We start from the raw sequence: 15222 nt of genomic DNA, 5'->3' as shown, positions 1-15222 counted from the left end.
TAACCTGGAGGTGTAGGTATTCTTGATGAATACGGATACACCCCCTCCTTTTGTGTTTTGGTCCATGTTCTGTGGCCGAAATGTGTGATATGAGTTGTAGCCTGGTAGTGCTGGGGTGCTCTCTGGAGCCTTGAACCAGGTTTCAGTTACTGCACAGATGTCGACGTTCTCCATACTAAGGAGTGCTTCAAGAACGTGCATTTTGAGATTTAAACTCTTGATGTTGAGTAGCATAACCCTCAGTTTTTTGTTAATTGTGCTGTTTACAGAGGTGGGTTTGACTTTTGAGCCTTGCCTAAAAAAGGTACCATGGGGGCAGCAAGAGCCTTGGCCAGTATTCAAAAGCCTAGGGGTGACAGGTGCAAGCAGTCTCTTGTGAAGCAACGCGGCTTGTCGAGCATGTCGTCCCAGTCTGACAGACACTGGATCCCCTTTGAATGACACCAGAAGCTTAGCCAATTGTTGAAATTGATAATTTTTTCTTCATACTGAGGTATCATTCTTGGTGAGGGCAGGATGCTACTCAGGGTAATGGTCATACCAGCCTGGGCTACATGATCAGAGAGCTCTTCCATGTCTCTTTTCATGTAGTCCAGGGAGGTACGTCTCAGGTCATTCACACCAACATGAACAATGACAGAGTCATATTTGTACTTGTTCTGGAGTAACCTGATTGCTTGTGTTATGTGGCGGATTCTGGCTCCCAAAGGGCAGCTAACAGTAACCTTCTGCTTGTCCAGCCTAGTCAGTGGGACATCAGTGTGCCTGACTATACAGTCACCTATTACTAGTGTGTTACGTATGTTATTTCACCTTAAGGGCTGTGATTGTGCAGCACACTGATTTTGTGTTTTATGTGTTGTCTGGTTTGTGACGGGAGGTGCAGGTTATTTCGGTGTCTGCTTTGAAGGTCTCTGATGCTTTTGCAGGTTTTTATTGTCTTTTGATATTCCAGCTAAAGTACAGTTGTGTAGTTGAACTTGCCATAACAGTAGATGCTTGAATGATCCTTGCTGCAGTAGCCTTAGCTATATGTGTTATATCCTGCCAGATGGATTCAAGGTAAAAGATGAGAAGTGTGAGGTACAACAAATGGTCTGTGCAGAGTCACTCACCTGCAGCTGAGGCAAACTGCTAACCTGCTGGGGTAGCAAAGGCTGTTTACTTAACTTTTTCTTTTTGTTGTTGGAAGAAAGATGAACCACAGAACTGACAAAATGTTTCATGGTCAAGCCAAAAATAGTGTCTCTTTCAGAGGGAAGACAAGCAGCAAAGGCTGGTAAATCTGCCAGTCCACAGAAATTACATTTTTTGATGGAAAAAAACACAGTAAAAAGCTCTTTCAAATACTATGGCAATCCTACAATGGAAACTTAAACACAACTTCTCTACAGAAAATATCTTATTAGTTTATACTACTTGCAAGCAGTAAACATTTGAAATGTCAGGACCCGCTAGAGTGAGTTCCAAAATATGGAAACTGAACGGCCAAAAGATCAGACTTATACGTACTAAGTCCGAGACGACACTTCTCAGAATAGTATAAGTTTGGGCGTGTGGGAAGGATTTTGTAGTCATTCTCATCAAGATGTAGCTCTTGAGTACCACCATCCAAGGACATGACTACTTCAAACATGTTACTATTCTTTTTTTTCCCCCCTAGCTAGGTACCTAACAATGTTCCATGTCAAAAGTCTCATCCAATGCATTAGGCTTGCTTCTATGAATAAAAGTGAATTGTTGAATGCAGCCGCTCCAATGGCATAGAGGGATAAAGACCAGACTATAGTGCAGGTGACTCTGATTTGATTAGCGGCCTAGTCAACTGACAGAGTGGCAAAGATAGACTGTAGTTGCTATCACAGGTGGGATGGCATTGACTTGGGGATCTCATATGAAAATCCCTGGTGTATTGTAGAAAGCATGGTCCAACAGGAGGCAGATTGGCTATGGATTGAGCTGCTGCACAGGCAAGGTGATAAACTACAATGTCCTTATTCCATGCCCCTCAAGACATAACCACAGACATCATGAGGTAGGGCAGGAGTGGATAGGACATAATCAAAAAAATCCCCCCGACATAATGAGGACTGAGACCCTCAGGACATCCTTAGGTTCCATGACTGACCCCAGCAGGTTAATGGAATAAGTCTGAGGGGGAAAGGGTGGGGTAGCTGGAAGACTGTGTGGATAATGGGCACTGGGTAGCAGTGTTGAAGAATGATACAGGGGGATCTCAAAAAAGTGATTCGTTAAATGGATTTATCACTGAGAAATATAGTCACAGGAATGCCTTAGAGTATTTATTCTAGTAGATTAAGAAGCATAGTTGCAAAGAATATTTCTGAACTGCTTGTTCATCTAGTGGTTAGTGTCACAGCTTGGCAATTAAAGTATTACTGGTTCAGTTCTCAGTAGCTTCATTAATTTTTTTTGAATGTCATACACCCAAAGGCATTTTATATTATGACCGCCACCGTGAATACTGACTGTCATGTGAACTGAACGTAGACATACTTTTTTCTTTTCTTGCTTTATTTTATTACTTATGTAGATATTTATTTACGATGCAGGAGTAGGACAGTGGTGCAGGAGGTAGGCATCAATGTTACATCATTATTTATGCATTTAATTATGATGGGGCTTGATGTTTGTGCTTCCTAACATGTTCACCTATTTGCTGATGTTCTGAACCTGCTGATTCTTTGCTTGTTTGGCAAAGAATATCTTTAACAGCTTCAGAACTTTCCTGCTTTGATAGAAAGTTAGGAAGTTGGAATGTTGCCTTTGGGTGTTTAGCAGTATAACACTCCAATTACAATCAAAATGAACTCAAGTCACCCATTATAATGAAATTATACTTAGTGAGGAACGGGAACGTGTTACAGCACACTTTGTACACCATTTGGCAAGGCTGTTTGGAGTGCATATACAAAGCAAATATAACAGCTTATGTTTTCCCCACTTTGAGGCATTCACAAACCAACCAGTTAGGATCAGTGTTTATATTATTTATGAATAAGGATACTTTCAGAGTTAATATTAGAACTCCCTTCACTCCTCATTCCACACCTCTCGACTTTGGAAGACTTAACTAGTAGTCCCCCTCCCCCATTTGGATGAACACTGACATCAAAGGCATGCTTCAGTGATTCCTAATACCCTACACTTACGAAACTAAAGTCAAGTTTGAAGATAAGGGAACTCATTTTGGATACTACTATCATTTAGAGGTATAATTGGCAACCATTACTGTTGTCATAAAATGACACTGAAAGTCCTGGGTTAGGTTTAGTGTCTGTGTAATTAATTTCATAATGGAGATGAAGGAGAGTAAGAAAGAAACTGAACTACTCTGTGAGTTTGAGTACGCAACATGTTATGTGTTTTTATCTTTAAGTAAATATTTTTGGGACAGCAAGAACTGATATCAGTAATTCTCTCTTTCTAAATATGGTGAACTATGGGGCACTGTTTTTGGATAGAACAGGTTTGAGTTGTACTCCTTCACCAAAACAATCAATCTCAGCAATGCATCCCAAAAGAGAAAATAATGCAAATGCTCTGTTCCATCACTCAGAAGGACATAAGTGTTGGCTATCAATCCACTGTTTTCAACAAAGTCTAGCCTGCACAAACCTACTAACCACAAAGCATCCAGTTATGACAAAAATGTAAACTTTAACTTGTGCAAATGTAAATAAGAAAATACCTAGCCTACATGAAATTGCAGCTCTTTGAAGACAAGCTGTTAACTAGATGAATTTGGTCAGTACACATAAATAGTTCACTTTATTAAATTACAAAAATATGAAATGTCCATAAAACAACCATTGAAGGACTGCTGAATTCAGCCTCAAAAGAATTTGGTCAGTACACATAAATAATTCACTTTATTAAATTACAAAAATATGAAATGTCCATAAAACAACCATTGAAGGACTGCTGAATTCAGTCTCAAAAAAATAGACTTCATAATATTACAGCTCAGCCAAAGACCATGGCTGCTTAAAGTTCTGTCTCCCCAGGATAATTTAGTATTCCCGTCTGTAATAATTCTTCCAAAGAAAATAATTCTTGCAAGCAATTAAAAATAATTTAGAAAGACTCAAGTGTATGTGAAGTTTGTGGGGTGCAGAAGTCATTCATATCCAGGTGCAACATAAGAAAGTGGCAAGGACTCCAATGATAAAAGGATCACAAATGCTACATTATTCCATGCAAACCCCCTAAATAAGAAGGGGTGACTAAAGCAGAGCTCACAGGATAAGTAGTAACTGTTAAAGAAAATACTGTATACAGGTCTCAAAACAAGAAAAACCAAGCAGTCACTAGTCAGGATGCTGCTTAAAACAATTAGTGAGTAAATCAACAGATGTCAGTGGAACACTTCTTCTCTTCTGGCTGTTCCATTAGGGATTGCCACAGCGGATCATCTGTTTCCATTTCTTCCTATCCTCTGCATATTGCGCAGTCACACCAACCGCCTGCATGTCCTCTCTCACCACATCCACAAACCTTATCTTAGGCCTTCCTCTTTTCCTCTTACCTGGCAGCTCCATCCTTAGCATCCTTTTCCCAATATACCCATTATCCCTCCTCAGCACATGTCCAAACCAACACAATCTCGCCTCTCTGACTTTGTCTCCAAACCGTCCAACCTAAGCTGACCCTCTAATATACTGATTCCTAATCCTGTCCATCCTTGTCACACCCAGTGCAAATCTTAATATCTTTAACTCTGCCACTTCCAGCTCTGACTCCTGCCTTTTTGTCAATGCCACAGTCTCCAACCCATACAACATAGCTGGTCTCACTACCCTCTTGTAGACATTCCTTTTCACTCTTACTGGTACCCATCTGTCACAAATCACTCCTGACACTCTTCTCCACTTCTGGACTCTGGAAGTCTGGACTCTTCTCCAGATGTCAGTGGATCACTGATGCACCATTTCGAGATCAACAGAGGTTATGCTGTACAAAAAAGAAATCTAAAGTATACCAGGTAAAACGAACTCAATAACAACAAAAACTCAATAACAGCAGCACTATTTAGATTAGAAGACCAGGAAACAGCTTCCCAAATTGGGCAACCTGAATAGTAGTGGCAATGAGGCCTCTAATTTAAGAAATATTGGGATGGGTAAGGAGTTGCTTCCTAGTGAGTTTCACTGTTCCCTATTTAAGTAAACACAAATACATACGTGGTGTTAGGTTTCTACCACTAGAGGGTCCACAGTTAGGAGAAATGTGTCAATCTGTTTCTTTGTGAGACAAAGAATGGGTTTAAATTGACAAGATCTGCAGCTGAAGCCATCTCTAATGGGATTATACTGCTTTAGCTCAGTACCCTTGTTGACATAGCGAATGTTGTTTCAAAAATGGCACACAAAATTCTGGAGGTCTGACTGTTTCAAACCAGAAAAGCATTTAGATGAGAATACTGGATTTTATTAAATTAAATTACTTAATTAAATTTACTAAGGTAGAGGTCTGATCAAATTTGTAGTCACAGGCATGGTTACATACACAGTAACAACAGTAAAATAAGATTAAAGGTATATATAAATTATAAAGTACAGTGACAAAACATAACAGATGTACAAAATATACACATATTTACAAGAAGGTTTAAAAAGAAGTAGGATCATGAGTATACAATGCATAATACAGGTGTTTCGGGGGATGATAATATGGTCCATTCAAAAATACGGTCGGAAATTTTAGTAGTGAAAAGAGGAGAAATTGTAGAATACTAAGGAATACAATATTAGAGCTAATAACAGGAGAAATAGTTATTAGATATATAGGAGGGAATGGATAGGGCAGATGGGGAAGCACTAGGTTTATATGTTGGAGAGTTTAGGAGATTAACCAGCCAAGGTTTTTTGGGATGAATGTAATACTGCAACCATAGGAGTTAGCTACATGCTCTGTGTTCTGACATGTACACATATACTGCTTAGTTACATATTGTCTGATTTCAGTAACATCAGAGGGCAATGACTGCCACAGTTTAGGAGCATGAACAGAGAAGCTGTGGTCTGTGGAATGATGTTCACTTGATGGAGTTATGAGGGTAGGGTCATTAGTGGATAAGATTCTTAGGCTGTATTCGGGGTTGGATAAAGTTAGTCTCATATGGGGCATGGTGTGCCTTGTTGTAGGAGTTTGAAAAGAATGGAGCCAAGAAGGAGGCTGGCACTGCATTGCATTTGCCTTCTTCAAGGCGCTGCAATGATGTTCACACCAACAGAAGGTGGTGATGAAATGGCAGATTTTATTACAAAGAGACTGTAAGGTGGCAGTGTTTTTTTTTTTTTTTGTAAGGCAGTAGTGTTTTTTGCAAGGCAGTGGGGAATAAGGGTCTAGTTGTGCAAGCACAACACCTTTGATTAGGCTACTCTAGCAGGCTATCAGAGGAAATCAGATATCTCTTGGGCCCAGAATAGGAGGTAGTTGACTTTGGATCTAATCTGACTTTCTAAACGTGGTCTTGGAAGTTGAAGGATTGGCCAAGCCAGTTGCCAAGGTACCTAAATGATGGGGTAAATTCAATTAGGTTATCTAAATCTTTGATATAGAGAGGGTTACTGGCTTTAGTGAGTCTTTTCTTTGTGCCAAATAGCATGGATGCATTATTTAGGGTTGAGGAGTATTTTCAAAATAAAGCCAATTGTTTATTTGTAGACGCTCAGCCCGAAGATGATTTTGGATGATTGTGAGACAAGCTGGAGCTACAGATAATCAGGTCATTAGCATAAAGGTGGAGCTGTAGATGAGGTAGGTCTAGAGGCAATTTATAAAAATGGAGAATAGTACTGGTGCAAAATTGATCCAAGAGGAACCCCTGAAAGAGCACAGACTGTATCTGATAAGGCAGGCCCAGTTTTAACAGCCCCCACATTACTGAAGTCAATCACTATGAGAACATCAAAGATTTGAAAAGATCACTAAGCAAGTGAGTGAGTGGTGAGCTAAACATCTGGGAAGAAATAATGATATGAGTCAGAAACCAGTTTGTTAAACAACAGTAAATTAACCCAGGAATGGCTGCAACATCACAGAATTTTAAATCAGGCAAACCATTACACAAGTCATGCAGCCCTATAATGAAAGATATTTAGGGAAAGGGAGAGGGCAAGGAGAAAGGAATGCGGCCCCCTACAATCTCTACACTAAAAGCAAGCAGGACATCAACTATTTTACAGTTCTTAGAACACATGAATTGGAAAGGCCAGAAGGAGAGCTACCACAATTGTACAGTTATTACCTAGACAATTATTTGTGCAATTGTTGCTGTGTAATTCCACTTAAGTAAAGCAGTTCTCAGTAAATCTCAGTGCCACGAAGGTAATTCCAGGACACATCTTCTTGGACATGTTTTTTTCCCTTTAAAGTGGAGAGGCAGACCAGCAAATGAGGCTTAAAGACCCAGTGATCCTTGTGATTAGATTACTTGCAGTGTGGAGATCAAAGTAGGAAAGTGAGATATATATCGTATAAAGCCAAAATTAAACAGAAAATGTGTCCATCTCCCTAAGCCATCCACGAAGTGCTACAGCTACAGTTGTAAAGCTGACTTAGGATGTCTAAAACTGTGCTGTGTCTTATATGTTTTCTGTTTTTCAGGCATAATCATTTTAAACTGACAAAGATTACAGCAGCGTGTTACAATAGAACAAGACTCATCACAGCTTCATCTTTTTAAAAATAAATAAGAAAAGAGGATTATTTTCAGAGACTTCTCTTGTCTGCATCATGTCCAACCATTTGAATTCTATCAAATCTAAACAAAAACAAACAGGTTGGGTTTGGTTTCCTAGTATTAGTTCTGCTCTTTTTTAATGTCATGGTTTACCCAACAGCTGTGTACTTAGCAAATACAAATTGGTTTGACTTGTAGCACAGGGAAAATAATTGCCTTAAAGCATATATCATGTGGAATATAATTATTCTGCCCATTAGCCTAGTCTTTAACAGGTACTACTTTCTGCCTATAACATATGCATTAAAAAAAGATCTAAGGCAGTACAATCTAATTTGTTTTATTTTATTTCAGTTTGTTAAGTGAACTAGAGAAATCGATCATATCTGACCAATTTCAGTTACAGCCCAGGACTAAAAATGTGCATTTTAACAAACAGTAAAACATCACTGTTGCTATTTTCTAAGCATAGTAATGCTCTCTGGATGGGCGGCTGCGGTGGTGCAGCGGTTAGTGTTGTCACCTCACAGCAACAGGTTCCCTGGTTCGATCTTCAGCTGGGTTCCCTGGTTCGATCTTCAGCTGGGGTGCCTTCTGTGTGGAGTCTGCATGTCCTCCCTGTGGTCGCGTGGGTTTTCTCTGGATGCTCTGGTTTCCTTCCACATCCCAAAGAAATGTAGGTGAATTGGACACTCTAAATTGGCCCTAGGTGTGAGTGTGTGCATGTGTGTGCCTTCTGTGGAAGGTTGGGTGCTGGGCTGGCAACTCAACACTGTAAAACTCCACTGCCAATCATGAGTGGACAGGTGATCCGCTGTGGCGACCCCTAACCAGGAAAAAGCCAAAAGAAGAAGAAGTAATGCTCTCTGGATGCCTTATACTGAAACAACAGACCTTCAAGAAGTTATGCATTTCACAACACTACTGTGGTCCTAGAATACCAACACTGCTTACATATTCTTGAAAACAAAGATCTTACTGCTCTCTTTTACTTGCTTGTGCTATAGTTACCACCTGTTCCCCTCTTTGCGAGGGACAGTTCTTTAGGCAGTTGTGTCTTGTGAAAAAAAACTAAAAAAAAAATGACAAATGTCCTGAGATTTTAGGACAAAAAAATATTTCTTAAGTTTTAATAGTTGCATAAAATAATTATTTTGTAACTGAAAACACATAAATTAGGGTTACCACCTGTCACACTTTGCGAGGGACTCTTTGGGCAGTTGTGTCCTGACAAAAACATGTAAAAATGGCAAATGTCCTGAGATTTTAGGACAAAATTATTTCCTATATTTTATGTAATAGTTGCATAAAACAGTTATTCTGTATCTGAAATACCTAAATGTTATAAGAAGCAGAATAAGCAATTAAAATGCTACAAGAATAAGCTTTTATTTAGGCACAAAAGTTAAGTTATATCCTTTGTACTGGCCGTGGATATGTGTCAGCCTGTAAAATCTGATGTTTGTACCAAAAATGTCCCACTTTAGCCATTTGAAAAGGTGGCAACCCTAAATGTTATAAGAAGTCGAATAAGCAACTCAAATGCTACACGAATAAGCGTTTTTTTTAATTTTTTATTTATTTATTTATTTTCAAAAAGTGAAGAATTTCTCTGTCCTTTGTACTATCATGGGTATGTTTTGTCCTGTACCATCGTCTCCCAAAGCATGTCCCACTTTGGGCATTTGAAAATGTGGCATTTCTAACTTGTGCCCTTTTTCATTTAGTTATCTTTGAAAATATATTTATAAGCATGGGAGGTGAATGTTATAGACAATCGTTGTAATATTAATTTTTTGATTGGCTCGCCAAGAGTCAGTATTATAAGACCTTTGGAACTGTGTAGCCAAGTATTTCCCATGAAATCACGGCATGTAAACAAACTGGTAGGCGCCATTCAAAGAAGTAAGGATACAAGCTAAAAAATATAAAGTTGTTTAATACTGTTGTGCATCCAGTTCCAGCAACCCGTTATTGTAGTGTCATGAAATTCTACGCTCGTTTTCAAGTTAAAACAAATATTTGGTTTTATTTTGTTTGTTTACCTGTTTCTTTCTTCAGACATAGCGTTCTGAACTTCATTAGATGCCTGGATGACTGAATTAATAGGGAAAGTTGCAGTCGATAAAACTGACATAGAATTTCCTTGCTGGAACCTGCAGAAGCCCGCATTTCCGACAAAACCAAAGTTGGGATGGACACTGGCAACCTTTTTAGAACCCGAACCGATACCACAAGTGTGAACTAGTCTGTATTGTTCTATGTACGCGCTTGCATCCGAGTAATGTTTGAATTTAAAACCCAAACTGCCTTTGAAAGTGTCAGGTGCCCGTCTATTTAACTGGGGAGGTGCACTTTTGCTGTTTGTTCTTCTGCAAAACGTCTCTGTTCTGCAACTGTTGGCCGAAATCCAGCCACCAAATGAGTCTTTCGGCTTTTTATACTGGTCTAACGTCTCAGAGTTATCTCTTACATTCAGGTTTTCTAGTTCCAGCAGAGTATTAACTGCACGTCTTTCTAATGCTGTATCACAAGTCAAAATCGTCTGTGCTTTACGGGCAGTTAAATTTCTTATCTCACTGTTCATTAGCCCAATACTGACAGTGATTTAACTGCTGTCATAACAAATAACAATTTATGTTGTAAAGACGCATAATGATAAATTCCTCACATACTTTTTTTTCATTTCCCACGTTGTCACTAGTGTTGCTGCGCTTGCGCAAACGTTAAGGCGCTCTGAAATGCTTAGCAACAGTAATCTGTAAACACTTCGGTAGACAATAGACAATCAAAAATCAAAGCAGGATTGCCTTACACTAGACCTCTCTTTTTACTCAGTAATAGGTGGTCTACAAATATTAGATCCCATATAGTTATTAAATGCTTGTATAGACTGAGTTTAGTGAATTAACAAGTTATATATAAATACAAAGCTGTAACCCTGTTAAGAAAAATCAAAAAGTGCTTCCTGTATATATATATACATATATATATATATATATATATATATATATTGTGTGTGTGTGTGTGACAGAGAGAGAGACAGACAAAAATAAAAGCAAATAAACACTATAACTGCAGTGGAACCGTATACTACTCTAGAAGCTTAACGATGTGCATAAATTAAATGGAGACGCATGACAGTGTTTCTATCCATACCCCTTTTTTCACATGAGGTCAGGGTGTCACTTCAACAAATTATCTACAGCCAAGTTTTACACCGCTGTGTGAGTAGCACTGTCGCGGTAGTTTTTCCACCTCACACACACCTATGACCAGTTTAGAGTGTCCAGTCCACCTACACCATGTCTTTGGAATGTGGAAGGAAACCCATGCGAGCATAAGAATTACATGCAGGCGCCACACAGAAGGTAACCGAGCCTAGAATCAAACAGGTGAACCTCTTGTTACAGGGCTTCAACACTATCCGCTGTGTTACTGTACTACCGAACAACAGGAGCAGCTCAAACAAGAATAGTGGTGGATAAGAATTGGATCAAAACTTTAATGGAATCCAGCAAGGCACACAGCAGATATAAGGTATTTCTTATGAAGGGCAGGAGGAAAAAAGGAAATACTCTGCTGGTTAAATTATAGATAAGTCTTTTGGCACCCAGGCATAAACATCTACCTGTCACCCCCTCCTACACACACACAAAAAAAACGTTCACAAGAATAAAAAGAAAGAAAAAGTTGGGGGGGGGGTGGAGGTAAAAAGCTTCAGCTTAAACACCTACAAACAGCTTCTCTGTCTCTTCTCTCTCTCTCCTCCTCTCCCTGCCTGATTCATCATTTTTAGATGCATGAAGAACCAGTTATTAATCATGCTGTAAGCTTTTTAGATGAAACTGTTAGTAATTGCTCAACATTTTACCCATTTGTTCCACATTGTGAGAGGTAATAGGTTCATAGGTGTTCACTAGGCTAACAGCCACAAAGGCCTCTTTAAGCCTAGCCATGCATCCAAAATCTCTGACGAGTTCTGATATCCCTGATAAATATAAGCATGGGCCTGGGAGATGAACCATTTACAGGTTACCTGTTTGCATCAGAGACATAGGTGCTAAACCAGAGATGAATTTCTGGTTACCCATACAATTGTCCAAGTTGCACTTGTATTGGATTAGGGAGGAACTCTGCTTCACAAGGATGGGGAGCCTGTTCCATAGACATGGTAGTCTCTGGGATACATACCTATCTCTCCAGCAGGTTTTATTTATATCACAGGCAAGGTTTAAGTCTTTAGAATGGGTAATTCTGGTACTGTTTGTTTTGTGGATATGCAGGAGGTCCATTAGAGTGGGGTCTGACAATGCCCTGTATGCCAGGCATAGATCTCTCCTCAAAAGCCTGTAGAAGACAGAATACAGGGATAGGGCCTTGAGGTGGTCTGCATAGGACATATTATTTATGCCCTGTATTATTTTAGTGAGGAACCTCTGTGGATGTTCCAGTTGTTGGATATGCCTGGTTAGGTACATGCCAAAGGGGGCTTTGTACTCAATGATAGGTGTGATGAATGCCAAATACAGTGGAATGAACAATGACTTCCTTAGACTTAGATGCCATACCTTTGTTTATAAGTTGCGCAACATAGAATGATTTCCTCACCACTGTAGACACATGATGATTGAAGGCTAGATTATTATCTATGTGTGTCCCTAAATCCCTGACTACTGACTGGGTTAACTCTAAGGGGTGTGTTGTCAATATGATACTTACCAGGGATGGATAACTTCCCAAAGGATACTATTATGCATTTCTTGGCATTTAGTTTTAGTCCATGACTCTGACACCAATTGTTTGTCTGTGTCAGCCCCTCCTGGAGAACGTTTGTGTCAGTTTGAGACTCGATGACAGCTCAATGACAACTCCTAATTTGCAATCATCTGCAAGTTTAGTCAGCCAAAGATCACTGACATTGGCCTTGACTTCTGAAAGGAGAGGTCCAAGGACTGATCCCTGAGGGACTTCACTTGTGACTGGCCTCTTTGTAGAGGTGGACTCCCCAATTCTAACTTCCTGGGTCCTGTCTGTAAGCCAGTTGTCTATCCACCGGGTGACATACGGGTTTGCACCTAACTTCTTGAGTTTGTCAACAATGCCTGAGTGGGTTATTGTGTCAAATGCCTTGGCTAGGTCAAGGTAGGCAGTATGAACGATTTTGCCTTCAACCATTGCTTTGGTGACCTTCTCAAAGAAGTTCACCAGGTTGAGTAGGCATGATTTGCCCTTTACGAAACCAAACTGGGTTGGGTCCAGTGTCTGGAGATTTACTATATCTCTGTTGATCATCTCCATGATAATTCTATCCATGGCTTTACATATAAAACTAGTGAGACTTTTGGGTCTGTAGTTTCCAGGGTCTGTAGATGACCCACCTTTGTGTAGAGGGATGACTGTTGCCTTTCTCCATTCATGAGACACAAAGCCTGTTTGGAGGCTACAGTTAAATAGTAATTCCAGTGGCCCTGATAGGTCATGTTTCATGCTATTTAGCAGGCATCATGAGATATTGTCTGGGCCCATTGATGCAGCATTCTTGGTCTTAGAGAGAGCATTAAGGACCTGTTCCCTAGTGATAGCAGGGGGAGTTATATTTGATGATATTTCCTGGGGGAAGTTTGAGGAGGAGAGAGGAGTAAAGTTGAAGCTGAATTTATCAGCCAGGAGGTTTGCTATATCTTCTGGCTCAGTATAGGTGGCTCCATTTACAATGAGCTCTGCACACATTTGTGTATTCCCTTGAGGTTGCAGACATAGCTAAAAAATGGTTTGTGGTTGTCCTTAGCCTGGGAGGCCAAACTTAACTCAGATTTGGCTTTGGTAGACTTTATTTGTTCTCTGAGTTGTTTGTTTAGTTTAATGAGAGTGCTTTTATCCTGCTGGGGCTGCACCTCCTAACTTTTGCCATGATTTTCTTCCTCCTGTTATACATCCAATTGATTCTGTGATTCCTCTAGGGTGGTTTGTTTTTTGAGTTAGTTCTGTACTTCTTCCTGGTGGGTACAGGTGCCTCTATACAGCTATTAACATCTTGTATATGGTTTCTGTTAACAGTTCTGCACAGGCAGAAGTGTTCTCAGGGTTTATAGGGGCTTGAAACTTTGCTAGGTTCTCACTTAATAGCAGGAGGTTAGCCTTAGGATACTTCCTGAATATTCCCAGTTTAGCTGGGGGTCCAGAATTTATTTTTACTTCAAAGGAGACAATTTTGTGGTCTGACCTTACCAGAGAAGATGCTACACTAGGGGATGTGCAGTACTCTCCCATATTAGTGAGGACCAGATCCAGTATGGTTGCACCCCTGGTCGGTGTATTGACTATCTTGTCCAGGGAGTTTGTGTTTACAAAATCCAGGAATCTCTGTGCATGTACATTTGATGTTTGTATAGGATTCCCAGCTAATAGTGAGGTAATTAAAGTCACCCATGAATATGGTATCGGGACGGATGGTTAGTTTTTCTAATAAGTTGAAATACATGGTATGGGTTTCCTGGGTCATAGACCTATAGCTTGCAAGAAAGTGGTATTGGATTTTACCTATGGTGATTTGAATATAGAGCAGCTCAAGTGCATTGTCCTGTTTGACCAGCCTTGAAAGTATATTTATTTTTGAGACACCTCCACCTTAAGTCCCAGCCTGTGAAGTAGCTGGTCTAAATGAGTGGAAGACCTTATAACCCTGCACTGTTGATATGCTGTCCACGGCTTTAAACCATGTTTCTGAGACCACACAGACATCAGCATTCTCTAGGGTAAAGACAGTTTCCAGGGAGTTGAGCTTTTTTGTTTAGGCTCCTAGCATTGAGCAGTAATACCTTTAGATTTTCTTGGTTTTTATTTGCTATGTTGGAAGTACTTTCAGTTTGGCATTGCCTAAAAAAGGCACTATGGGGGAAGACAATGTTTTAGCTAATATTCAAAAGCCTACAGGGGAGAGGTGCTGACCATCCCTGGCAAAGCAGAGTGGTCTGTTGACCATCTCCTTCCATGCTGACAAATATTACACCCCCCCTAGAATGACACCAGAAACTAAGCCAATTATTAAAGTCAATCATCTTTTGTTTGTATTGTAGCATCATCCTTGGAGAAGGTAAAATGCTGCTCAATGCTAGGCTCATACCAGCCTGAGACACATATTCTAAAAGCTCTATGATGTCTCTGTTCATATAGTCTAGGGAGGTATGTCTCAGGTCATTTACTCCCACATGGACTATGATTGAGTCATATTGGTAATTGTGATCCAGTGACCTGATTGCATGCATAATGTGGCAGATCCTAGCCCCTGATAAGCAAATGGCCGTAACTTTCTCCTTACTCAGCCTGGTGTAGGGAGAGATATCAGTGTGTCTCACAATGGAGTCGCCAATGACTAGATTATTTTGTGACTTGCCTTATGAGCTTAGAGGTAGAAGCTCCACAAGATGTAGCTTTATGTGTTGATGTGGGTACTGTTTTGAAAGAGTGCGTTTAGGGCTGCTGAGGGTATTTCTTATGTGAACTTTGTCTAG

The 15222-nt window shown here is 40.0% G+C and overlaps 1 protein-coding gene across 1 annotated transcript in view; it reads right to left on the bottom strand.

Moving 5' to 3' along the window:
- LOC122813511 overlaps nt 1-10434 on the bottom strand; it is a 206066-nt gene extending 195632 nt beyond the window's left edge. The window contains exon 1 of the mRNA XM_044085857.1: nt 9754-10434. Within this exon, the coding sequence (XP_043941792.1) occupies nt 9754-10295 (542 nt within the window). The 5' untranslated portion in view covers nt 10296-10434. The remainder of the gene's footprint in view (nt 1-9753) is intronic.
- Between the last annotated feature and the right edge of the window lie 4788 nt (nt 10435-15222).

This window comes from Protopterus annectens, chromosome 10.part0 (assembly GCF_019279795.1).
Source record: "Protopterus annectens isolate FY-2018-M chromosome 10.part0, PAN1.0, whole genome shotgun sequence".
Taxonomy (NCBI): Eukaryota; Metazoa; Chordata; order Ceratodontiformes; family Protopteridae; genus Protopterus; species Protopterus annectens.
Note: the sequence above shows the minus strand (reverse complement) of the source record. Positions and strands in the feature narration are given on the sequence as shown.